Source organism: Staurois parvus, unplaced genomic scaffold, assembly GCF_062004578.1.
Source record: "Staurois parvus isolate SC_StPar_1 unplaced genomic scaffold, SC_StPar_1.0 ptg000635l, whole genome shotgun sequence".
Taxonomy (NCBI): Eukaryota; Metazoa; Chordata; class Amphibia; order Anura; family Ranidae; genus Staurois; species Staurois parvus.
Genome location: NW_028318431.1, coordinates 4,175,145 through 4,202,184, shown reverse-complemented (window position 1 = coordinate 4,202,184; position 27,040 = coordinate 4,175,145). Strand labels below are relative to the sequence as shown.

Genomic DNA, 27,040 nt, shown 5'->3' with positions numbered 1-27,040 from the left:
CAATGTGTCCACCAAATACAACGTAATGCGGATCCCGGTAATCGAGACCCAGTGATCATGTGATCACTATGCGATCACATGATCACAATGTTAGCAAAGCTGTTATGAATCAATTTGATTCATAACAGTGTTGTTTCTGTTCCTGGAGAGCTGTGATTGGTCCACAGCTCTCACATGGTACATGGGCCAATCACAGCACCCTGTACCATGTGACCAGCTGGAGCCAATCACAGATCACTGTATTTTGAAATGTCATGAACTTAACCGATTCATGACAGTTTAAAGCAAGCATTGCATTGCAGGAGCAATAGTCTTTTTACTTCTGCAATGCAAAGTGTAATAAAATCACCCCCCAGAGTAATACAATGTAACTATGGTAACATTGAACTACTCTGATGAAAGTATTGTAAAAAAGTAGTAAAAAAAAAGAAAACGAATGTGAAAAAAAAAATTAAATATTGAGACAATGTGAGGTCGAGCAATGGCTCTGGGCAAAGCAATGTACCCTTACGTTGCTTTCTATTTCTGGGTGTGAGCACATCTGCACTCCCCATTGCCCCCCTGTCAATCCAGGGAGAGAAGATTGAACACCACACTGAGTAAAAGCACCACATTTTACACACACAGGTTGGATTAGCACATTTAACCCTTTGATCGCCCCTATTTACCCTTTGATCACCCCATCACCCAGCCAGTGCCATTAGTACAGTGTCAGTATATAGAACTTTTCACTGATCACTGTATTACTGCCACTAGCTACATAAGATAGCATCAGGGTCAGTTAGCACCCCTCCCAGCCAGAATCAGCTAGCTCTAGACTATCGCACTCACGCTATAGGTCACTGATCACCGCCATTACTAGTATGGTGTTTGTAAGGATCAATATATTGATCATGAATAGAACTATACTAGTGTCTGTTTTGTATAGTGTCCCTAAAAATGCTGTGTTAGCAGGATCAGCCCTGTTCGCTGCCAGCACCAGCATTTAGCCCCTATGCTGTTTTCCACAGAAGATTTGTATTAATTGATTGTGGGCCAAATCAATTTATAAGCACAACAACACATCATCACCAACCCAAATTCAGCTCTTGACAGATAATTCACATGGAAACCTATCACGGTTTCTAAATTTAAAACATTTTTGGGCCTAACCCTCAACATGGACGTTACAAAAAAGAATGAATTGTTGTCATATTCCACCCACTGACCATAGACCTGATTGGAGACCGAAATGGCTCCAATCATCTCTATTGTCTAAGAAACCGAAACAAGCGATTTATCATTTCAGTTTCACCAGTTTTGCATACAGTGCCATTTAAAAATGGGAAAGCATCTGATCACATCAATCTTGGTGTGATCAGATGCTTTAAGGGCACAGGAGAGATCTAGAGCCCCATATTTCTCAGAAAAGAGTACCTGTCACTGCCTATTGCTATCACAGGGGATATTTACATTCGTGATAAAAAAAAAATGAAATGGACAGTGTAAAAATAAAAAAATAAAAATAAAATAATTAAAACATAAAATCCACCCCCCATCCCCATGCTCGCACGCAAAGGCAAACGCAAACACTGGTCCTATATCTGTTTGTAAACAGAGAGTGCACCATGCATGTGAGGTATCACTGTGAACATCAGATCAAGTGCAGTAATTCTAGCACTAGACCTCCTGAGTAAAAAAAAAAGTGTCTAAAGTGGTGACCTGTAAAGGCATTTATAGCATCTCCTATGGCTATTAAAAATGCACATATTTTGCCACAAATGCACAAGCGTGCGCAATTTTAAGACATGTCATGTATGGTATCCATTTACTTGGCATAACTTCGTCTTTTACATTTTAATCAAATAATTGGGCAATATCTGTGGGTGATGTGTGGCATAAGCTTCTATTTGTTAAGGGTCATGGTGAGTGTTTTGCAGATCTCATTTGTTCCCACAAGTTTTTGGAAAATGAAGAAAGAAAACAAAAATGTATTTTTTCTTTTTTTTTTTTTTCTGTGACAAAAGATTATATCTGAGAATTACCTACCATGCCTCTTATCAATTTCCTTGGGGTGTCTTCTTTCCAAAAAGGGGTCATTTGGGGGGGTGTTTGTACTATCTTGGCATTTTAGGGCCTCCGAAACTGTCATAGGTAGTGAGGAAGTGACATGAGGAAATATGCAATTTGAAAGCCTGGAGGTGGTCATTGGATTTTCAGGGCCTATATGAGGCTAGGCTGCCAAAAAGTCTCTCCCATGTGGTATCCCCATACTCGGGAGAAGCAGCAGAATGTGTTTTGGGGGGTTTATTCCACATATACCCATGGCATGCGTGAGCAATATATCATTTAATTGACAACTTTGTGTAAAAAAAAAAAACTGTGGCAAAAAATAAAATCTTCCATGGACTCAACATGCCTCTCAGCAAATTCTGTAGGGTGAAAGTGCAGCGCTACAAACAATATCTTTATAACAATTATGTGAAATAACTCATGAGAAAAGATAATTGTCCAATGTAATAATATCAGATGTGGTAAGCAGTTCAATTATGAAAAAACGTCCAAAAAACGTTGGTGTAATCCAATCCAATATCGAGGGATAGATAGATTGCCCACTTACCAGAAGCGCAATCTCAATGCGCATGTACAGGTCACATGTAGCTGAGGTCTCATGCAGGCGCTGCTTGGTGGTACCCGGGTGGTCCCTCAATGATAAGTAGATATTGGTCTGGTCGGATCACACTGCTCCTTAGATCCACGCAGAAGCCTAAAAAAGCTGGGGCTGAGGTATGAGGACTCAGTGCCAGATCTCCACATGCTACTCTCTGACTTCTATAGTCACTGGTCTATTTTATTCTGTAGTGACTATAGAAGTCAGAGAGTAGCATGTGGAGATCTGGCACGACGGTCACATGATCCCTAAACCCCGTCGCGCCCGTCCCGCCTCCCGGCTTCTGGCGTAAATGGGGTTAACAAGACAGTAGCCTTCAAATCATGGCATGGCCAGCACAGTCTCTAGACTTAAACCCCATTGAGCTGGTTTTGGGATAAACTGGACAGAAGGGTGAAAGCAAAGCAACCTATAAGTGCAATTTATTTTGGGAACTTCTGCAACAATGTTGGGAAGGACTTTCCGAACAGTATTTGGTTTCCATCAAGAATGTAGAAAGCATGCCACTAGTGTGTTCAGCTGTTATATCTCTAAAAGGTGGCAACTTTGATGAGTCAAACATTTTGATTACATTTTGTTAAAGAAAATGATTCCATGATTTATTTTTCATGTCCAATTGTTTATTTGTACTATGCTGTATTTTCAGACTACATTGAGCCATTAAACGGAGTAAATGTTAATAAATCTGGAAAATGGGAGTGCTCTAAAACTGTCCTCAAAAGAGGGACAGTTCCTCAAAAACATGGACAGTTAGGACCTGTGCTTTAGCCCTAAGCACTGAAAGATACTAAACAAGTAATCAGAATTTCGGGAAGGATTTGACTTTCTTTCTTCTGTATCACTGTCACAGAAGCAATGCTTCCCACATTATTATGCATTGCCAAAAGGGATGCTAGCTCTGGAATTTTGAATTGTCTTTTTTTCTGCCAGACCATAAACATTCAACCTTGCATAACAGGTTTGGCCAGTAGTATCATGTCCCAGCCCTTAAGCGAGTGTCTTTACCTTTGCGTACATTCATGTTGCCTGATCACACAGCCCATAAAGCTCACTACATCTACACGACAAGCAATGGAAAAGGATTTCTCAATTTTATAAGATATTATTTATTCACACACTATTGGATTTTGGCAAAATGGCTTCAGAATCCCCCAATCATGAGGATCCTAAAGATTTTATTATCCCATCACTCATATCTAGCTCCCCAATGTTTACGAAGCCTATGGATTCACACGTTACTGAAGGGTATGTACATTTGCTTTCTAATTATCTCCTAAAATGGAAGTTTATCACAACTGGTTTATTAATGCAAAGAAAAAAAAGACACACCTGCAAGTTACCTGCAGAATTCAATCAAATGTAATCTTTTATTACTAGAAAATTGAAACAACACTAGTGATTTTATATACAGTATCTATGATATTGCTCCTGTTTTTACAGTGCTATGTTATTATTATTATTTACTTACCATGAGCTTTGTTTGAATATAACTACGTTTTCACTAATAACATGACCATACCCAGAATAAAATATGAATTATTTTAGCTACAATTTCTTTGAATGTGGCAACTGAATGAATCTAATTAAGAGCCTAGTATCTGTGTCACAGCCAGGCAATCCTGAATTATCAGTACTCGTGACACAGAGCTGAGCCAAAACAAGCTGGTTCCGCCTTGGGAGAACAGCTAACCACATAATGAGTAATGCGTCTGCATGTTGGGTGTATAGGGGATTATGACTATTAAATGCAAAATGATAAATAGAAGTTCCGCTATTGCTGACCTCATAAAAAATACTACCTGCCTGGCTGTTATGCAAATCCACAAGCTTCAAGACTTTTCGAGCCACTGTCCCAAAACACAGTTGATCAGCAGAATCAATGGAAACACAAAAGTCCTTCTCTGCATATTTCTTCCAAGTTAGTGACCAGAGCTATAGTAAGAGGATTAGCTTGGCAGCCAAGTATTAGCTTGCTCAGAAGAGTTTGACAATGGCCACCTCCATGTTTCCTTTATGACAGGTTAACATAGAATTCAGACAAGATTATACAAGCTTAGGATTTTTGAAATCACACTTACCTAGGAAAAACGATGCTGTTTCTCCCCACCCCCCAGTTCTAAGTGTGAGAACTCAGTGATCAGACACCGCTGATCGCTCAGTTCTCCCTCTCTGCTCTGAGCAGAGAGCCGTGACTGTCAATCCCCGGATCTCTACCCCCCCCTCAAGTGCTCACTGGAGAAGAATTTTTGTACAAATGTTCGTGTGAATATTTGTTTGAAAATCCACTAGTATATCTATGCACTTTTTTTAGAACTTCACCCCCCATCCTTACTTGTTTACTTGAGATGGACATACGCTTTACATTATACAAGCTGGGCTGTCCAATGCTGGAAGAGTATTTTAAGTGTCTTGCACTCCTAATGTTGCTTTTCAACCAAAAATATGTGCTGAGAGACCCTGTAGAGTGTAACAATCAGTTCAAGTGAATGTGCCCAGTTGGGGAAGTGGATGGTGTCACACATCCCAGGCAGCAGATTGCAAGTGGACCTGTAAATGCAGGAGACTTTGAAGGATACGTTCACCTTTTGTAACATGTTACATGTTACACCTACAACTGTACTGGCCCCCACTCCCCCGATCCCCTGTTATGACATCTAAAGGGGGATCTTCTCCGCCAGCTAGCTGTCACAATATTAAAAAATGTGCCCGCATGGGTCTCCTCCTTCCTGGCTTCAGTGTTCTGTGAATGGGAAGACTACAAGTCCCAACAGCTTGTAGTTCTCATAACATCAGCGTATCAGGTCCACAGCGTGTCAGGATGTCAAGCAGTAAATTATAATAAATTTGTATTAAACACAAAAGCAAAAAAATATTATATTGCAGCTTAAAAATTCTTAGATGTAGTGGCTACAATCTTTTTATTTGTTTTAGACTTTCTGTCCCTTATTTTCATCTGGTGATCTGGCCAGTAATTCTGTTATTTTTCAACTTCAAACCAGAACTACAATGTAAACTCACTGATGTAAATGTTACAAAAAACAGTTATATTGAAGGCATGCCAGGAATGATAGCTGTTATAGCGTATGTGCTTATGTCAGCTTTCAAACAAACTTTAAGCCATCATGACTAGTATCATAGTTGATCTTTAAATGCAGATCAAATAAAGGCTGCTTTCTTAGCTGCAAAGGATAGGGGGGTCTGGTTCTGCTTCAGCAGACCATGCTGTCTTTAAAAGTGAACAAAACAGAATAGGTTCAACGCAAATTCCCCACTTTCACAATGTACAGAGCTGCACACACTTTAAGAGGACATCCTCCCTTAGTAAATTTTTAAATAAATAAATGTTGCGCTAAGGGTAAAAGAAAAAAATTACATTAAAAATTAATTTTTCGTGTGAAAAATACATACACAGTACAACGTGTAAATTAATGCCTATAAGAGATCATATACAATCCATATAATGAACAATACAATGTTCAAAGTTCAGGTGAATGACAACTTCCACAAACACTTCGTGAAAAAGAACATGCGTTTCTTGAATGCAATAAAAATAGTGTTGATCTTCTTTTCATCCAAAAAATTACCACAATGAACAGACCACCACCATGTGTGTAAAATGGAGGCTTACCAGATGAGAAGACCCCTTATTATAGGGGGTCTAATAAGGCTCTATATAGATGTAACTCCGTCCAAACCTCTATGTTGTAACCGGGACCAAGATTTCACTTAGAACAGTAAGCCATTCTCATAGCAAAGCCAAGGCAGTGTCATGTAAAATAAAACATGCCTCTTATAGTTCAGTAAAAACTAATGTGCCTTTATGGCGCAAGTAAATTCTGCTTACAAAACATAGAAGGAATATCAGCATTCAAATACAGCTTTCAAAATGGCAGACAAGGCGATGATGTCAGAGGGAGGCTCCAACCAACGCGTTTCATCATCAACAGACGTCTTTCGGGGCTCAGCTTCTGGGGCATTAATTTGCACGTTGTACTGTGTGTGTATAGTTGTTCACACGAATAATTCATTTTTAATGAAATGTTTTTCTTTCACACTTAGCGCAACATTTAATTGTTATTTGTCTTTAAAAGTTGCAGTTAAAGTTATTCTAAAGGTTGTAATTAAAAAAAACCACAAGCATGTTATACTCTTCTGCTCTGTGCAATGGTTTTTCACAGAGCAGGCCCGATCCTCCTCTTCTCAGGTCCCCAGTTGGCGGTCATGGCTCCTGCCGCTGTGCAAGTCAGTGAGCAGAAAGAGACCCTGGAGAGCAGCTGCTCTCATGCACATTACTGGATCAGGATGGGGCTCAGGTAAGTATAAGGAGGGGTTGAGGGGGGAGCTGCACCCAGAAGGTTTTTCACTTTAATACATAGAATGCATTAAGGTAAAAAAAACCTTCTGCCTTTGGAACCACTTTAAAGGGTTGAGATAAACCATTTAGCACTGACAGGGGTGCTTGTAATGGTTAACTTTTATTAATTTGTGCAAAACCTTCATACCCAAAGAAAGCTGGAGTTTGGCTTTCATTTGTTAGTCAAGTCCATCTAAATCTGTTAGTGCTTTCAAAACTACCCTCTCCAACCAGAGTGGAGACACCCCAGAAAATGTGCACCAAATCACTAGATAAAAAGCCTAAAAAAGAAAACTAATGCAGCCACCATATTTAACCACTTCCCGACCGGCCATTGTATATAAACGGCCGGACGTAGAGTCGGGTGGCCATTTATAAACGGCCTGCCCGCACCCTGCTTATGCGCGCTCCCCAGGAGCGTGCAGCACCGCGATCTGGTGCCCGCTGTGTCCTCAGTGAAACACTGATCGTCGGACGGGACCTCTGTACGAGGTCCCGATCATGTGATCACTGATTGGCCAATCAGTGATCACATGCAAAGTAGTAAGCAAGACATCATTGCTTACTACTTGTGAAATCTGTGAATGATCACAGAGGTCACATGGTACAAGGCTATTCACAACAGCCTTGTACCATGTGACAAGCTGTGACCAATCACAGCTCACTCAGTATTTCTCAATGGCTGCAAGAATGCAGACAGAGAGAAAAAGAAGTGATTGCTTTTACATCCTATATGGATGTAAAAGCAATCAGTGTAAAAAAAAAAAAATCTTCATCACCCCCCAAAAGTAGTACCATGGTGACACTGTAAAAAAAATAAAAAATAAAATAAATAATAATAAAAAAAAAATAAAAATGTAAAAAAAAATGTTTAAAAATTATAATTTTTCGTTATAAACTAATTTGGCTTATTGTTTTTTTTTACTAAAAAGATAACAGAATAAATTTTGGCTAAGATTTATGATGAAATATTATTTATTTGCAAAACACTTTTTAAAAAATTTTTTGGACATTTTCATTTACATAGCAAAAAAATAAAAATCCCAGCGGTGAATAAATACTACCAAAATAAAATTGTATCTGTCTCAAAAAAATGGTAAAAAATTTATATGGGTACAGTGTTGCATGACCGCGCAATTGTCATTCAAAGTGTGATAGCGCTGAAAGCTGAAAATTGCCCTGGTCAGGAAGGGAGTAAAAGTGTCCGGACTGGAAGTGATTAAGGATTGGTAAGCTGCAATATATGAGATATTTTGCACTTGGGTTTAATGCCACTTTAAGAAGGATAATGCAAGACATGGACATTCTAGATAAAAGGTGCAGTTATCCCCCTAACACAAAACTTCTGTTGTTTCAATAGAGTGTACCTTTAACAAGCAATAAAAGCTAAAAAATGCTTTTTTTATCTGGGCGCTGCAAATTATCTAATTTGTGCTGAAGATAAATTGTAGATGAATGTCAATATGCAACTTTATTCAAGCTTGTATAAGTTTAGTCTGTACATGAAAAAAAGAACTTAATAACTGTGACTATATCTTTTTAGTAGACTATTTTTGTATTAGGACATTGAAGTTGGTGTTTGTTAAACATTTTGTATCTCATGTAAAGCGGCCGGAAACAAGAAGAGAGGGATTCCCCTTGTTCCCCTGTCGATGAATCGGTTCTCCTACTTCTAGAAGAAAGCAGGTAATGATCGGGGAAGATTATATTTCATCTGTCAAATTGCCAGGACAAAATCTCAGTAATCGTACAGTAAATACATATTGTAAGGGGCTGTTCAGAGGAATGATAAAACAAGAGTGTAAAATTGGAAGGTGGCTTTTGAATCAATTGCGCTTTGAGATAAACAAATAAAATGTTATTTTGGTGAGATCATGCAGAAATGACTGGCCGTATTGTTTTATCTTACACTTTGAGACAAATGTAGCATACCACGGTGAACATTAGGTATCACCATAATTGGTGAAAGTAGAGCTAAAGGCAAAACTTTTTTTTAATTTTGGACAGAGTAAGGAAGGCTAATAACCCGGTCAGTTTTATTTTTACCATCTGTGTCCCATTGGGGAGATTTCCCTTCACCTCCTGTCCCATAGCCAAAAGTGAAAGGAAATCCCTCCAAAGTGAGGGAATCCCAGATTGTCACCAGATTTCATGTCTCCAGTGGGAGATCTCCCCTCTATTACTGTTCTGGTGACAAACCAAAATTTGGGATTTACTTTCACTTTCAGTGATAACGGTAAACATGAAAAATAGAATGGTTGAATCTCTGTAAACTGGGACACAAACAGCAATAAAATCCTGAGGGGGTTCTAATCCATTTTCACTCCATCTAAAGCTAAAAAAGCTTTGCCTTTAATTATACTTTACTGGTTATATTGATATTCTGGAATTTTCATAGGATATGGTGGACCTGTCACTAGCAGGGGACCGGGAATGGTCATTATGGCACAACTCTAGTGTGTCAGATTCTTCACCAGAACTGATGTGGAAAGACAACTTGACAGGGTGGTACAAATGAGGTGGAGGTGAAATCTGATGGAGGTGAAATCTGGAGGTCAGGGCAGGCAGCAGGCTAACCCAATGGAAAAAAAAGCTGATATTGGACAAGATGGAAAACGCAACATCACTGTCCTGGAGACAAGTGGAGGTCACATCCTTTATCCATACCTGCAATTGTTCCTTAAAGCGGAGTTCCACTCACTCTGTAAAAAAATAAAAGTCAGCAGCTACAAAAACAGCCACTCACCTGTCCCACAATCCCACGGTGCCCACGCTGCAGCCCGTTTCACCGGCCGCCCTGTATTCCAGATGCCGGCATTTTCAGTGTGGGCACCCGGCTGTGACAGCTTGCAGCTTCATGCGTGCGCAACCCTGCGCTTCCTGAATGGCCCTGTCGTCTTCTGGGACCTGCCATGTGTTCCACAAGACTATGGGGAGGGAGGGTAGGAGGACAACTTCCGCTTCCGATCGCCTAAGCGATCACAGCGGAAGTGGGAGTGGGTACCTGGGTACCTGTCAATTTTGGGTACCCGCGCCCCCCCCACACTCCCCAAAGGTGCCAATCCTTAATGGGGAGCAGGGGACCAATCTTTAAAGCGTTCCTTTTTGGGTGGAACTCCGCTTTAACATATCAGTATTTGTGAGTTAACATAATAATGACATTCGTTAAGTAGTGTGTAGGCAACCAGACTATGTAGAAATGGTTAAAAGAAGTGAGATGAATGCAGCGTAATAGAAGGGAAGGGGGGGGGGTGATTAGAGAGAGGAAGGTAAATTGGAAATATCGGGCCAAGGCAACCAAACACAGCTGCTGCATTTTAAATATCAGGTTCTGAAGTAATAACGAGCACATCTTTACCATTCATAGGTAAGTATCACAGCCAGGGAAATCATATTTGCAGAAATGGGATGAGTACCCTGCAAAATAACTGCCATTTTGTATTAATCTTCATAACTTTAGCTCTTTCTATAGCTTCTTGCATATCTTTAGTCCAGGTGTTCTCTATTGTCTGTCTGGTTGCCTTAATATAACTGTAACTAGATTGAATTACTTTTTACTCTTTAGAGAGTAAAGGGAGGGGTTAGAAGGTGTAGAAGGGCCTCCAATGAAAATATGCATAAATTGTGATGTCTCTCACATGTCTCTATCTTTCATAACCATATTATGAGGAATATCTAGAATAGATCCAAATTCAATGTGAAGAATAGCTGGTTCTATTCTATACGAAATTTTAATTTTTGAAGACAGTTATATTCTTTCTAGTCTATTCTATTCTAATCTGTTCCTTTATTTTCTATTCAATTATTTTCTACTCCTTTATTTTATATTCTATTTTATTATATTCTTTTATTTTCTATTCTAATCTATTCAGTTCTGTTTTACTCTATTATTTTCTATTATATTCTATTCTGATCTATTCTATTCTATTCTTTTCAAAATTCCAATTTTGAAAGACGGCTGTTCTATTCTATTCTATTTTTATTCTATTTAATTCTTTTATTTTCAATTTTATTCCACTCTATTCTATTCTTTTATTTTTTTATTATATTCATTTATTTTGTATTCTATTTAAATCTATTCTTTAATTTTCTATTCTATTCTCTTCTGTTTTACTCTATTTTTCTATTCGGTTTTATTCTATTCTTTTCGAAATTAGAATTTCGGCAGAAGGCTGAATTCCAACACTAATACAAATAGTCTTTGAAGGAAATCAGCAATAGTCAGCAATATGTTTCTATTTCAAAATTGTTTTTGAATTTGATTTCAATTTGATATGAATTTCAGATGAAATTTTATTTTGTTATGTTGGATCGTTTAAATTCATTGCTATTGTAATTTGGAAATTTGGATACATCTTAATCTTCGAATAACGAAAATTTCATTTGAATTTCAATTTGGAACAAAACGAACTGCACATGTCTATGTGTGAGGGTGGCTAGGCACTCTTGCACCTACAGCCTTACAGATGTATCTCTGCAGTTACAAATCTAAGGCGCTGTTGACTCATGAGATTTGTTGATATCACTACTGTGCTGCTCACTGTTATTGCTGGGGGCTCTGATATAAGGAAGCAAAGCCCTGCCTCGACCAGGACAGTCGCCTCCACAAAGAGACAAAGTGCAGATCAAAGCATGGTGGTGAAAGATCAACTGCAGGGAGACCACGGGTAATACTGGTGACTAGTCCTTTGCCCTACATGCCTTTTTGATGGCACAGATTCTAGAGTTCAGTTCCTTTGTAAGTTTTATATCCTGAGGCAGAGACTTTATGACTTTGGGCAGGGCCACCTGATATATCCTGCTGTGCTCGGACTTTTTACTGTTCTCGTTGGAATTAGGTAGCACTGGACACAGGAATGTATATGTGTTTTTGAGATCCAATATTTTAACAGAATGTTTAGATACATTTTTTTTACACATCTACCCAATTTTCCTCCCTAATTTTACTTCTTAATTCTAATCACCATCTCACAATCTATGATTTTACTGATTTTTTTTTTTTGTTGAGAATAAAGCCATGCTAAGACATGCATATTAAAAGAGAAGTATGGGTTAACTATAAAAAAATATATATATGTATACCAGGAGCGGACTGACCATTTGGGCACTGGGGCACTGCGCGAGGGCCCAGGGTCAGTAGGGGCCACATGAAAGACTCCACACATTTCACACAGTTGCAGTATCTTTATGTTTGTCTGAATAATGTGTCCGCCTGAAACCAGGCAGTTCTGTACTACCAGGACACATTATTCAGACAGGAATGTCTGAGCGGGGAGTCCGAGATGGGAGCAGATAAGGAGCCAGGACTGTCAGTGACGGTGAGGAGAGTCAGGAAAGAGGCGTCAGCAGAAGCCCCCAATCCAGTAAGTAGCACGTATTAGATGAATAGATACTGACTCCTTCCCCACTGAGTCTCTCACTCTCTAACCCTCTCTCTCTTTTTCACCCTCTCTCTCTCTTTCACCGTCTCTCCCTCTTTCCTTCCCTCATTCTCTCTCTCACCCTCTCTCTCTCTCTTGCCCTCTCTCTTTCACCCTCTTTCTCACCCTATCTCTCTCCCTTTCTCTCTCACCCTCTCCCTCCCTCCCTCTCTCTCTCTCCCTCACCCTCTGTCTTTCACCCCCTCTCTCCTTCTCTCCCTCACTCTCCTTCTCTCTCTCACCCTCTCCATCTCTCTCTTTCACCCTCTCTCTCACCCTCTCTCCCTCGCTCCCACCCTATCTCGCTCTCTCACCCTCTCTCTCTTTTATCCTCTCTCTCCCTCCCTTTCTCTCTCTCTCTCTTGTTCTCTCTCACACACACACACTCTCTCCTTCACCCTCTCTCTCCCTTCCTCTCTCTCCCCCCCTCTCTTTCACCCTATCTCTCTTACTTACCCTCCCCCTCTCCCCCCCCCTCTCTCTCTCACCCTCTCTCTCCCTCTCTCAAATTCAAAAGAGCTTTGTTGGCAGGACCAAATAACATTTTAGCATTGCCAAAGCATTTTGTATGGGAAAAGGTGGAGGGGGAAGCAGTAATATAAAGGGGGATGGGGGAAGGATCCATGTAAAGGTTTTTTAAGTCCTCAGATTTTCATGTCCCTCTCTGTCTGTGGCATGCTGTCACATATTGTGCAGCTATTTTCACCATTGGCTCCTCTTCTCCCAGTAGAACTTGGAGTTTCTTCCTCTCTTCTATAGAAGTGAAGTCCAGGATGAGAGTGCAGAGTCTCTGGAAGTGAGTGCCCCTTACTGATGAGTACTTGGGGCACTGTAGCAGGAAGTGGCCCTCGTTCTCCAGGACCCCCTGGTCACATTGCTGGCACACTCTACTCTCCCTGGGATTATAGGTCTGCCTGTGCTGTCCTGATTCGATTTCCAGGCCGTGGGCACTCAGTCTGTACCAGCTCACGGTCTGTCTGTCTTTTGAGTCCTGTAGCATCTCCAGGTATGGGGCCAGTTTGTAGTCTCTGTGCAGTGATTGGTAAACAGTTTCTTTGAGTTATTTAATTTCTACATTTCTCAGTATATTTTTCTTGGGAATCATTCATTATGTTTTTTATTTGAGATTTTGTCAAGCTAGATCGTTGGGCATTTTGGATACACAAGGCGCTGATGAGTTGTTGCAGGTCACATGGCTTTGACTGGTCCTAATTGGTCAGTAGGGCCTTATGGTGGTATGAGTTAGGACTGCTGTTTTGTAGATGGCCCCAGTATGATACCGCTCTCTTCTGTACTGCGAGAAGCAAAGGAAATCTGCCTAGCTCAGACCGGCAAGCACTGTTGGAGATGCTCCGATGGACTTGGAGGAGGTGCTTGCAGAATTCCAGTTGAAATATTTCTGGCTGGCTGGAGTCCCATTTGGATTGGTCTCGGTAGATGACAGGACCTCAAACTTCATTGCCATAAAGAAGGATTGGGGTGATAATGCTATCAAAGATTTTAAGCCAGACTCTTACTGGTGGTTTTAGATGGTACAGCTGTCTCCTGATGGCATAGAAGGCTGTGCATGGCTTGTCTTTCAGGGCTTCTGTGGCTGGCTTGAAACTTCCTGATTGGTTAATTTCAGGTATGTGTAGCTGTGGGATTCATCAAGAGTGCATTTGTTTAATGTAAAGGAAGGGCTCTTAGTTCGTTTTGTGTTCTTCCTTTGGAACACCATGATTTTCGTTTTCTTTGAATTGATAGGTAGTGCCCATGTGGCACTGTATTTCGCCAACACTTCCAGGCTGTCTTGTAGGCCTTTCTCTGTTGGTGACAGTAGTAGGAGGTCATCTGCATATAGCAGGAACTTCACCTTGGTGTCACATAGAGTCAGTCCAGGTGCTGGGGAGGATTCTAGAGCTGCATCCAGTTCATTGATGTAGATGTTGAAGAGGGATGGACTTTCTTTGTCAAACCATTTAATGGATTGTTTGTTGGATGGTTTCTTGTGGTTGACTTTTCTCAGCTGGGCTTTATCTTTAATGGTGTGTAATATTTTGTGGAGTTCCTTCGCTGCCTGGTTCAAACCTCGTGGGCTTACTTCATAGGTGTTGTTTTGGAAGGTTTTAAACTCTCTCTCTCACTCACTCTCACCCCTCCCTCTCACCTCTCTCTCTCTCTCTCTCTCTCTCTCTCCTTCTCCCCCACTGTCTCACCCACCTCTCTCTTACCCTCCCTCTCCCTCCCTCTCTCCCCCTCTCTCTCCTATCCCCTCTCTCCCCTCTCTCTCACACCCTCCCTCTCTCTCATTCCCTCTTTCTCTCTCTCCCTCTCTCTCTCACCCTCCCTCACTCTCCCCTCCCTCTCCCCTCCCTCTCTCTCTCAACCCCCTCTCTCTCACTCTCCCTCTCTCTCACCCCCCCTCTCTCTCACCCACCCTCTCCCTCCCTCTGTCACCCTCTCCACCTCTCTCTCACCCTCTCCCTCTCTCTTTCACTCCCTCTCTCTCACACCTCCCTCTCTTTTTCACTCCCGCTCTCTCTCTCACCCTCTCACTCAGCCTCTCATTTACTCTCTGTCTCGCTCCATCTCTCTCCATCTCTATCTCACCCTCCTTCTCTCTCTCACCTCCCTCTCTCTCTCATCTCCCCCTTCATACCTTCCTTTCCTCCCACCTACTTTTCCATCTCTCTCTCCCTCCCTCCCCTCTTCTGTCTCTATCTCACTACCCTCTCTTCCCCTCTTAGTTTCTAACAGGAGTTTCTGTCATATTTCAGTAAAAAAAATGCAGATTTTCCATGGTCTGTCAGGAAAAAAAAAGGGTTGTGGGGGGTTGGAACCCCTGACAGGAAAGAGGCTGAGTGGGAGCTGAACAGCCACACAAGTCAAGTAACCTCTCAGTCATCAGGCATCTTTACTGTGCAATGTAACCAGCAGGCGTTGCCTACTGCCCCCTAAAACCACATCACATTTTGTGCACGCCGCACTTCTTTCTATGCTGTCAGGGCCCAAATTATGATCTTGCACACAGGCCCACTGCTTTCATATATTGCCCCTGGTTGTGTCATAAATGATTGCCATGCCACAGCCATCATTAAACCTGGAAGTGCCCAGCGGCTTCTACAGAAAGAAGGCAGGAGCTTCTTTGCAGGCTACGCTGCAGTAGATATTTAAATACCCCCCTATGCAGCTGAGCTGCAATATATAGTTGGAACATTGTGTGGGTGTGGCTTGAGTGTGGGCGGGGACACAGGGGGCCCCATTATCTCCTATTGCCCGGGGGCCCCATGAGTTGTCAGTCCGCCCCTGATGTATACTTACCTACTGTAGGTGGATGCAATCTCAATCCGATGATGCATCTGTCCCCTGCCAGCTCTAAAACTGAGAAATCAAACTATGCTGAACGCTCAGTTCTCAGTGGTCTTCGAGCAGAGAGCTGATGACTGTCAGCCACCGTCTCTCTGCTCTGCTTCTGCAGCATTGTGCTGTGGAGGGGGTGGGAGCAGCTGGCTCAGGCTCTCAGCGAATCAGTATGCAGTAAGATGGGGGTTCAGGAGAGGAAAAGGTTAGTCCATAAGTTATAGCTAATTATGTTAATAATGTTTAACAATATAAAAAATACATAAATATGCTTGATAGGCCATGAAAGCATTTTGTATTCCATAATCATATGCTTATAGAATCAATTTTGCACTTAATTGAAACTAAATGAATTATTAAGTATAATATCCATCATTTTTTCTTTTACCATTCTAGTGACAGTGAGTCGTCGAAAGCAAATCATGAAATACGTAATCATGAAAGTCTTTTATCATCTGCTGTTTCTGATGGAGACAAGGAGTTGTTAATGAGACTTCTTAAAAATATTAAAGACAGGTCTTCTACCTCTTCAAAGCCTGATGCTCAAGGTAATACAAATGAAATCACATTATCAAATTAATATTGAGAGAATAGACTTAATGATTTTGTGTTGTCAGTTCATACTGCAGTAAATTTAATCTGTTATTGTGTAAAGTTGAAATGAGTCATGCAATGTAAGTATATTGGTTCCAACTAGAGATGAGCGAATCGAAGTATCCGAAGTGGAATTCGAGTCGAATATTGGAAAAATTTCGATTCGTGCCGAATCCGAAAAATAGCCTAATTCGGACGCGCGAATCGAAATTTTTCAGAAAATGGCGGCTGACATGTGCGGCGACGGAGCGGGGATGTCTGGGAAGGCGCGCAGACAAGGCGCGCTGACCCATAATGCATTCCTCAACTACATGTGATCGCATCAGCCAATCAGCAGCCAGCCAGCCAGCACTGTGTAATGGTCGAGCTATAAATAGCGGCCATTTTGGAATTCTTCATTTGCCTGCAGTTATTGAACAGAGGCAGACCGCTCTGTACTAGGGACAGGGACAGAGTTAGGGCCACAGAAACGATAATTGGGGACAGAGAAAAGTTACTTAGGGACAGAGAACCATTACTCAGGGACACAGACTTGTTAATGAGGGCCACAGAATCGTTATTTAGGGACAAAGAAACGCTAGTTAGGGCCACAGAATTCATACTCAGGGACAGACAGAATTGTTACTCAGTGCCAGAGAATTGTTACTTAGGGCCACAGAAACGTTATTAGGGCCACAGAATTTTTACTCAGGGACAGACAGAATTGTTACTGAGTGCCAGAGAATTGTTACTCAGGGACAGACAGAATTGTTACTGAGTGCCAGAGAATTGTTACTTAGGGCCACAGAAACGTTAATTAGGGCCACAGAATTTTTACTCAGGGACAGACAGAATTGTTACTGAGTGCCAGAGAATTGTTACTCAGGGACAGACAGAATTGTTACTGAGTGCCAGAGAATTGTTACTTAAGGCCACAGAAACTTTACTTAGGGCCACAGAATTTTTACTCAGGGACAGACAGAATTGTTACTGAGTGCCAGAGAATTGTTACTCAGGGACAGACAGAATTGTTACTGAGTGCCAGAGAATTGTTACTTAGGGCCACAGAAACTTTACTTAGGGCCACAGAATTGTTACTCGCACAGACACAGAATTGTTACTCGCACAGACACAGAATTGTTACTGAAGGCCACAGAACTGTTACTTAGGGCCACAGAATTGTTACTCGTACAGACACAGAACTGTTACTGAGGGCCACAGAACTGTTACTTAGGGCCACAGAATTGTTACTCGCACAGACACAGAATTGTTACTCAGGGCCACAGAACTGTTACTTAGGGACAAAGAAACGCTAGTTAGGGCCACAGAATTCATACTCAGGGACAGACAGAATTGTTACGGAGTGCCAGAGAATTGTTACTCAGGGCCACAGAAACTTTACTTAGGGCCACAGAATTTTTACTCAGGGACAGACAGAATTGTTACTGAGTGCCAGAGAATTGTTACTCAGGGACAGACAGAATTGTTACGGAGTGCCAGAGAATTGTTACTCAGGGCCACAGAAACTTTACTTAGGGCCACAGAATTTTTACTCAGGGACAGACAGAATTGTTACTGAGTGCCAGAGAATTGTTACTCAGGGACAGACAGAATTGTTACTGAGTGCCAGAGAATTGTTACTTAGGGCCACAGAAACTTTACTTAGGGCCACAGAATTGTTACTCGCACAGACACAGAATTGTTACTCGCACAGACACAGAACTGTTACTGAGGGCCACAGAAACTTTACTTAGGGCCACAGAATTGTTACTCGCACAGACACAGAATTGTTACTCGCACAGACACAGAACTGTTACTGAGGGCCACAGAACTGTTACTTAGGGCCACAGAATTGTTACTCGCACAGACACAGAATTGTTACTCAGGGCCACAGAACTGTTACTTAGGGACAAAGAAACGCTAGTTAGGGCCACAGAATTCATACTCAGGGACAGACAGAATTGTTACGGAGTGCCAGAGAATTGTTACTCAGGGCCACAGAAACTTTACTTAGGGCCACAGAATTTTTACTCAGGGACAGACAGAATTGTTACTGAGTGCCAGAGAATTGTTACTCAGGGACAGACAGAATTGTTACTGAGTGCCAGAGAATTGTTACTCAGGGCCACAGAAACTTTACTTAGGGCCACAGAATTTTTACTCAGGGACAGACAGAATTGTTACTGAGTGCCAGAGAATTGTTACTCAGGGACAGACAGAATTGTTACGGAGTGCCAGAGAATTGTTACTCAGGGACAGACAGAATTGTTACTGAGTGCCAGAGAATTGTTACTTAGGGCCACAGAAACTTTAATTAGGGCCACAGAATTTTTACTCAGGGACAGACAGAATTGTTACTGAGTGCCAGAGAATTGTTACTCAGGGACAGACAGAATTGTTACGGAGTGCCAGAGAATTGTTACTCAGGGCCACAGAAACTTTACTTAGGGCCACAGAATTTTTACTCAGGGACAGACAGAATTGTTACTGAGTGCCAGAGAATTGTTACTCAGGGACAGACAGAATTGTTACTTAGTGCCAGAGAATTGTTACTTAGGGCCACAGAAACTTTACTTAGGGCCACAGAATTGTTACTCGCACAGACACAGAATTGTTACTCGCACAGACACAGAATTGTTACTGAAGGCCACAGAACTGTTACTTAGGGCCACAGAATTGTTACTCGCACAGACACAGAATTGTTACTCGCACAGACACAGAACTGTTACTGAGGGCCACAGAACTGTTACTTAGGGCCACAGAATTGTTACTCGCACAGACACAGAATTGTTACTCAGGGCCACAGAACTGTTACTTAGGGACAAAGAAACGCTAGTTAGGGCCACAGAATTCATACTCAGGGACAGACAGAATTGTTACGGAGTGCCAGAGAATTGTTTCTCAGGGCCACAGAAACTTTACTTAGGGCCACAGAATTTTTACTCAGGGACAGACAGAATTGTTACTGAGTGCCAGAGAATTGTTACTCAGGGACAGACAGAATTGTTACGGAGTGCCAGAAAATTGTTACTCAGGGCCACAGAAACTTTACTTAGGGCCACAGAATTTTTACTCAGGGACAGACAGAATTGTTACTGAGTGCCAGAGAATTGTTACTCAGGGCCCCAGAAACTTTACTTAGGGCCACAGAATTTTTACTCAGGGACAGACAGAATTGTTACTGAGTGCCAGAGAATTGTTACTCAGGGACAGACAGAATTGTTACTGAGTGCCAGAGAATTGTTACTTAGGGCCACAGAAACTTTACTTAGGGCCACAGAATTGTTACTCGCACAGACACAGAATTGTTACTCGCACAGACACAGAATTGTTACTGAAGGCCACAGAACTTTTACTTAGGGCCACAGAATTGTTACTCGCACAGACACAGAATTGTTACTCGCACAGACACAGAACTGTTACTGAGGGCCACAGAACTGTTACTTAGGGCCACAGAATTGTTACTCGCACAGAACCAGAATTGTTACTCAGGGCCACAGAACTGTTACTTAGGGACAAAGAAACGCTAGTTAGGGCCACAGAATTCATACTCAGGGACAGACAGAATTGTTACGGAGTGCCAGAGAATTGTTACTCAGGGCCACAGAAACTTTAATTAGGGCCACAGAATTTTTACTCAGGGACAGACAGAATTGTTACTGAGTGCCAGAGAATTGTTACTCAGGGACAGACAGAATTGTTACGGAGTGCCAGAGAATTGTTACTCAGGGCCACAGAAACTTTACTTAGGGCCACAGAATTTTTACTCAGGGACAGACAGAATTGTTACTGAGTGCCAGAGAATTGTTACTCAGGGACAGACAGAATTGTTACTGAGTGCCAGAGAATTGTTACTCAGGGCCACAGAAACTTTACTTAGGGCCACAGAATTTTTACTCAGGGACAGACAGAATTGTTACGGAGTGCCAGAGAATTGTTATTCAGGGCCACAGAAACTTTAATTAGGGCCACAGAATTTTTACTCAGGGACAGACAGAATTGTTACTGAGTGCCAGAGAATTGTTACTCAGGGACAGACAGAATTGTTACTGAGTGCCAGAGAATTGTTACTTAGGGCCACAGAAACTTTACTTAGGGCCACAGAATTGTTACTCGCACAGACACAGAATTGTTACTCGCACAGACACAGAATTGTTACTGAAGGCCACAGAACTGTTACTTAGGGCCACAGAATTGTTACTCGCACAGACACAGAATTGTTACTCGCACAGACACAGAACTGTTACTGAGGGCCACAGAACTGTTACTTAGGGCCACAGAATTGTTACTCGCACAGACACAGAATTGTTACTCAGGGCCACAGAACTGTTACTTAGGGACAAAGAAACGCTAGTTAGGGCCACAGAATTCATACTCAGGGACAGACAGAATTGTTACGGAGTGCCAGAGAATTGTTACTCAGGGCCACAGAAACTTTACTTAGGGCCACAGAATTTTTACTCAGGGACAGACAGAATTGTTACTGAGTGCCAGAGAATTGTTACTCAGGGACAGACAGAATTGTTACGGAGTGCCAGAGAATTGTTACTCAGGGCCACAGAAACTTTACTTAGGGCCACAGAATTTTTACTCAGGGACAGACAGAATTGTTACTGAGTGCCAGAGAATTGTTACTCAGGGCCCCAGAAACTTTACTTAGGGCCACAGAATTTTTACTCAGGGACAGACAGAATTGTTACTGAGTGCCAGAGAATTGTTACTCAGGGACAGACAGAATTGTTACTGAGTGCCAGAGAATTGTTACTTAGGGCCACAGAAACTTTACTTAGGGCCACAGAATTGTTACTCGCACAGACACAGAATTGTTACTCGCACAGACACAGAATTGTTACTGAAGGCCACAGAACTTTTACTTAGGGCCACAGAATTGTTACTCGCACAGACACAGAATTGTTACTCGCACAGACACAGAACTGTTACTGAGGGCCACAGAACTGTTACTTAGGGCCACAGAATTGTTACTCGCACAGACACAGAATTGTTACTCAGGGCCACAGAACTGTTACTTAGGGACAAAGAAACGCTAGTTAGGGCCACAGAATTCATACTCAGGGACAGACAGAATTGTTACGGAGTGCCAGAGAATTGTTACTCAGGGCCACAGAAACTTTAATTAGGGCCACAGAATTTTTACTCAGGGACAGACAGAATTGTTACTGAGTGCCAGAGAATTGTTACTCAGGGACAGACAGAATTGTTACGGAGTGCCAGAGAATTGTTACTCAGGGCCACAGAAACTTTACTTAGGGCCACAGAATTTTTACTCAGGGACAGACAGAATTGTTACTGAGTGCCAGAGAATTGTTACTCAGGGACAGACAGAATTGTTACTGAGTGCCAGAGAATTGTTACTCAGGGCCACAGAAACTTTACTTAGGGCCACAGAATTTTTACTCAGGGACAGACAGAATTGTTACGGAGTGCCAGAGAATTGTTATTCAGGGCCACAGAAACTTTAATTAGGGCCACAGAATTTTTACTCAGGGACAGACAGAATTGTTACTGAGTGCCAGAGAATTGTTACTCAGGGACACATAATCGTTGAATTAAAGAGTATGTCAGACAACATGCAGAGGAGTGGCAGAGGAGGCAATTTTTTAGGAGCGAGCAGACGTGGCAGCAGAGGAAGGGGTCGAGGCAGCACTATTCGCAGCCAGAGGCCAGTGCTCCCGGTGTCATCCAGCGGTCGTGTCTCCACCGACAACCCTGCCGTCATTGATTGGTTGGCTCGGTCGTCTTCCTCTTCCCAGGTCACCTCTGACACCTACAGCCAACGGTCGGTGGGTACGTCAGACACAACCGTTAGTTGGCATGGCCCGGGAGCAAGCCCACTGAAATCACATGTCCTCTACCTGCCCCTGTCCTTTGCTGTTCCCTCACCAAGCGAAGTATCGCATGCTGTGGGCTCAGCCCCACTGTACAGTGAGGAAGAGCTAACAGAGGGCGGTCAGGAACGGGGGGAGACATCGGCCTTTTCAGCAGCCAGGCGAAGAAGTACTGGCGAGGAGAGTGACATAGGGTGCTGGCAGATTACGGACCTCCCATAGCTGCTGCCAGGCCCCTAATCTGCCATGGGCCCCTATATACCGCCTCCTCATGCTGCTGCCAAGTCCAGAGTCTCTCATGGGTCTCTGTACGGCCTCCCATTGCTGCTGTCTCCATCGCCACACTCTGCCATGTGCCACTTTCAGGTCTCCTCACACACTGCTGGTGTGTAGAATTTTTTGACATAGGGTGCTGGCAGATTACGGGCCCCCTATAGCTGCTGCCAGGCCCCTAATCTGCCATGGGCCCCTATATACCGCCTCCTCATGCTGCTGCCAGTTCCAGAGTCTCTCATGGGTCCCTGTACGGCCTCCCATTGCTGCTGTCTCCATCGCCACACTCTGCCATGTGCCACTTTCAGGTCTCCTCACACACTGCTGGTGTGTTGAATTTTTTGACATAGGGTGCTGGCAGATTACGGGCCTCCTATAGCTGCTGCCAGGCCCCTAATCTGCCATGGGCCCCTATATACCGCCTCCTCATGCTGCTGCCAAGTCCAGAGTCTCTCATGGGTCCCTATACGGCCTCCCATTGCTGCTGTCTCCATCGCCACACTCTGCCATGTGCCACTTTCAGGTCTCCTCACACACTGCTGTTGTGTTGAATTTTTTGACATAGGGTGCTGGCAGATTACGGGCCTCCCATAGCTGCTGCCAGGCCCCTAATCTGCCATGGGCCCCTATATACCGCCTCCTCATGCTGCTGCCAAGTCCAGAGTCTCTCATGGGTCCCTGTACGGCCTCCCATTGCTGCTGTTTCCATCGCCACACTCTGCCATGTGCCACATTCAGGTCTCTTCACACTGCTGGTGTGTTGAATTTTTTGACATAGGGTGCTGGCAGATTACGGGCCTCCCATAGCTGCTGCCAGGCCCCTAATCTGCCATGGGCCCCTATATACCGCCTCCTCATGCTGCTGCCAAGTCCAGAGTCTCTCATGGGTCCCTGTACGGCCTCCCATTGCTGCTGTCTCCATCGCCACACTCTGCCATGTGCCACTTTCAGGTCTCCTCACACACTGCTGGTGTGTTGAATTTTTTGACATAGGGTGCTGGCAGATTACGGGCCTCCTATAGCTGCTGCCAGGCCCCTAATCTGCCATGGGCCCCTATATACCGCCTCCTCATGCTGCTGCCAAGTCCAGAGTCTCTCATGGGTCCCTGTACGGCCTCCCATTGCTGCTGTCTCCATCGCCACACTCTGCCATGTGCCACTTTCAGGTCTCCTCACACACTGCTGTTGTGTTGAATTTTTTGACATAGGGTGCTGGCAGATTACGGGCCTCCCATAGCTGCTGCCAGGCCCCTAATCTGCCATGGGCCCCTATATACCGCCTCCTCATGCTGCTGCCAGTTCCAGAGTCTCTCATGGGTCCCTGTACGGCCTCCCATTGCTGCTGTCTCCATCGCCACACTCTGCCATGTGCCACTTTCAGGTCTCCTCACACTGCTGGTGTGTTCAATTTTTTGACATAGGGTGCTGCCAGATTACGGGCCTCCCATTGCTGCTGCCAGGCACGTAATCTGCCATGGGCCCCCGTACCGACTCCTCATGCTGTGACGTTGCAACAAGGTGGAATTCAACCCTACATATGTTAGACCGCCTTTACGAACAGCGAAAGGCCATCACAGATTTCCTGATGTTAAAAGCGGATAAAGGTACTCCCTGTGTAACTTAGATGTCAGCCATTGGCAGCTCATGCGTGACACCTGCCGCTTGCTCAGGCCCTTTGAGGAGGCCACGCTATTTGTGAGTCGGCAGGACTATGGGATGAACGACGTCATTCCTCTGTTGCACGTCCTGGAACAAATGCTGTTAACAATGGCTGGTCAGGGTGCGGTAGACGTGGCGCACAGATCTCAACGCCACATGACCCCTGTGGGGGCAGGACAGGAAGAAGAGGAGGAGGTAGAGGAGGACATTGGTGCTCAGGAATTATTGAGTGAAATGGGTGGTTTTTCCACTCAGCGGACAGGAGTGGAGGAGCAGGAGCATCTGGTAGAGGAGGAGGAGGAGGAGACAGAGGACCCAGACGCACCGTGGCAGTATGCTGTGGAGATGGAGGCAGGGAGTCCCTCGCATTCCTTGGCACAAATGGCCCATAGCATGCTCGCTTGCTTGCGTAGCGACAGCCGAATAATAACCATCAGACAGAGGGATGACTTTTGGCTGTCCACCTTGTTGGACCCTCGCTACCGGTCCAAAATGGTGGCCTTTTTCACACCTGCTGAGAGGGAGGCCAAAATTACGTACTATAAAAACCACCTATGTAGTCAGTTGGTCTCTGCCTTTGTGCGCCAACGTCCATCCTCAGACACTGTGGGCCCTGTGCGCTCGCGTTCCGCTGGCATGGCAGCAGGGGAGGGGTGGGGTGGTAGGAGCAGTGGCAGCTCCACCAGCAGCGGCTGCCTCAGTCTGCAGTCGATGATGAGTAGCTTTCTTCACCAGCGCAGTGAGGAAACTACTAACCAGCCGCAGCAGCAGCAGCAGCATCAGGTGGACCTGGAGCAGGAGCTCAAACAACAGGCTTGGGCCTACTTGGACAGCACCCTGCCAACCGAGGTAGACAATCCCCTTGACTACTGGGCAACGAAACTTGACCTTTGGCCCCAACTAGCTGAATTTGCCCTTGAAAGGCTGTCATGCCCGGCCAGTAGCGTGGCATCGGAGCGCGTGTTTAGTGCGGCAGGAGGTATTGCAACTCCGCGGAGGACACGACTGTCCACCCAAAGTGTGGAGAGACTCACGTTTGTGAAAATGAATCAGGCGTGGATTAGTCTGGATTTCAAACCACCAGTTCCTGACACAACTGACTAAATCCGCCATGAATCATGCCTCAAACATGTGCCACTTTCAGGTCTCCTCACACACTGCTGGTGTGTTGAATTTTTTGACATAGGGTGCTGGCAGATTACGGGCCTCCTATAGCTGCTGCCAGGCCCCTAATCTGCCATAGGCCCCTATATACCGCCTCCTCATGCTGCTGCTAGGTCCAGAGTCTCTCATGGGTCCCTGTACGGCCTCCCATTGCTGCTGTTTCCATCGCCACACTCTGCCATGTGCCACATTCAGGTCTCTTCACACTGCTGGTGTGTTGAATTTTTTGACATAGGGTGCTGGCAGATTACGGGCCTCCCATAACTGCTGCCAGGCCCCAAATCTGCCATGGGCCCCTATATACCGCCTCCTCATGCTGCTGCCAAGTCCAGAGTCTCTCATGGGTCCCTGTACGGCCTCCCATTGCTGCTGTCTCCATCGCCACACTCTGCCATGTGCCACTTTCAGGTCTCCTCACACACTGCTGGTGTGTTGAATTTTTTGACATAGGGTGCTGGCAGATTACGGGCCTCCTATAGCTGCTGCCAGGCCCCTAATCTGCCATGGGCCCCTATATACCGCCTCCTCATGCTGCTGCCAAGTCCAGAGTCTCTCATGGGTCCCTGTACAGCCTCCCATTGCTGCTGTCTCCATCGCCACACTCTGCCATGTGCCACATTCAGGTCTCTTCACACTGCTTGTGTTTTCAATTTTTTGACATAGGGTGCTGGCAGATTACGGGCCTCCCATAGCTGCTGCCAGGCCCCTAATCTGCCATGGGCCCCTATATACCGCCTCCTCATGCTGCTGCCAAGTCCAGAGTCTCTCATGGGTCCCTGTACGGCCTCCCATTGCTGCTGTCTCCATCGCCACACTCTGCCATGTGCCACTTTCAGGTCTCCTCACACACTGCTGTTGTGTTGAATTTTTTGACATAGGGTGCTGGCAGATTACGGGCCTCCCATAGCTGCTGCCAGGCCCCTAATCTGCCATGGGCCCCTATATACCGCCTCCTCATGCTGCTGCCAAGTCCAGAGTCTCTCATGGGTCCTTGTACGGCCTCCCATTGCTGCAGTCTCCATCGCCACACTCTGCCATGTGCCACTTTCAGGTCTCCTCACACACTGCTGGTGTGTTGAATTTTTTGACATAGGGTGCTGGCAGATTACGGGCCTCCTATAGCTGCTGCCAGGCCCCTAATCTGCCATGGGCCCCTATATACCGCCTCCTCATGCTGCTGCCAAGTCCAGAGTCTCTCATGGGTCCCTGTACAGCCTCCCATTGCTGCTGTCTCCATCGCCACACTCTGCCATGTGCCACTTTCAGGTCTCTTCACACTGCTTGTGTTTTCAATTTTTTGACATAGGGTGCTGGCAGATTACGGGCCTCCCATAGCTGCTGCCAGGCCCCTAATCTGCCATGGGCCCCTATATACCGCCTCCTCATGCTGCTGCCAAGTCCAGAGTCTCTCATGGGTCCTTGTACGGCCTCCCATTGCTGCTGTCTCCATCGCCACACTCTGCCATGTGCCACTTTCAGGTCTCCTCACACACTGCTGGTGTGTTGAATTTTTTGACATAGGGTGCTGGCAGATTACGGGCCTCCTATAGCTGCTGCCAGGCCCCTAATCTGCCATGGGCCCCTATATACCGCCTCCTCATGCTGCTGCCAAGTCCAGAGTCTCTCATGGGTCCCTGTACGGCCTCCCATTGCTGCTGTCTCCATCGCCACACTCTGCCATGTGCCACTTTCAGGTCTCCTCACACACTGCTGTTGTGTTGAATTTTTTGACATAGGGTGCTGGCAGATTACGGGCCTC

The 27,040-nt window shown here is 44.5% G+C and overlaps 1 protein-coding gene across 1 annotated transcript in view; it reads left to right on the top strand.

Annotated features, from left to right (window-relative positions):
• The first annotated feature begins 3,685 nt into the window (after positions 1-3,685).
• LOC149449186 (transient receptor potential cation channel subfamily V member 3-like) overlaps positions 3,686-27,040 on the top strand; it is an 84,389-nt gene continuing 61,034 nt past the window's right edge. The window contains exons 1-3 of the mRNA XM_089693663.1: positions 3,686-3,895; positions 8,613-8,690; positions 16,163-16,314. Coding sequence (XP_089549789.1) covers positions 3,786-3,895; positions 8,613-8,690; positions 16,163-16,314 — 340 coding nt within the window. The 5' untranslated portion in view covers positions 3,686-3,785. The remainder of the gene's footprint in view (positions 3,896-8,612; positions 8,691-16,162; positions 16,315-27,040) is intronic.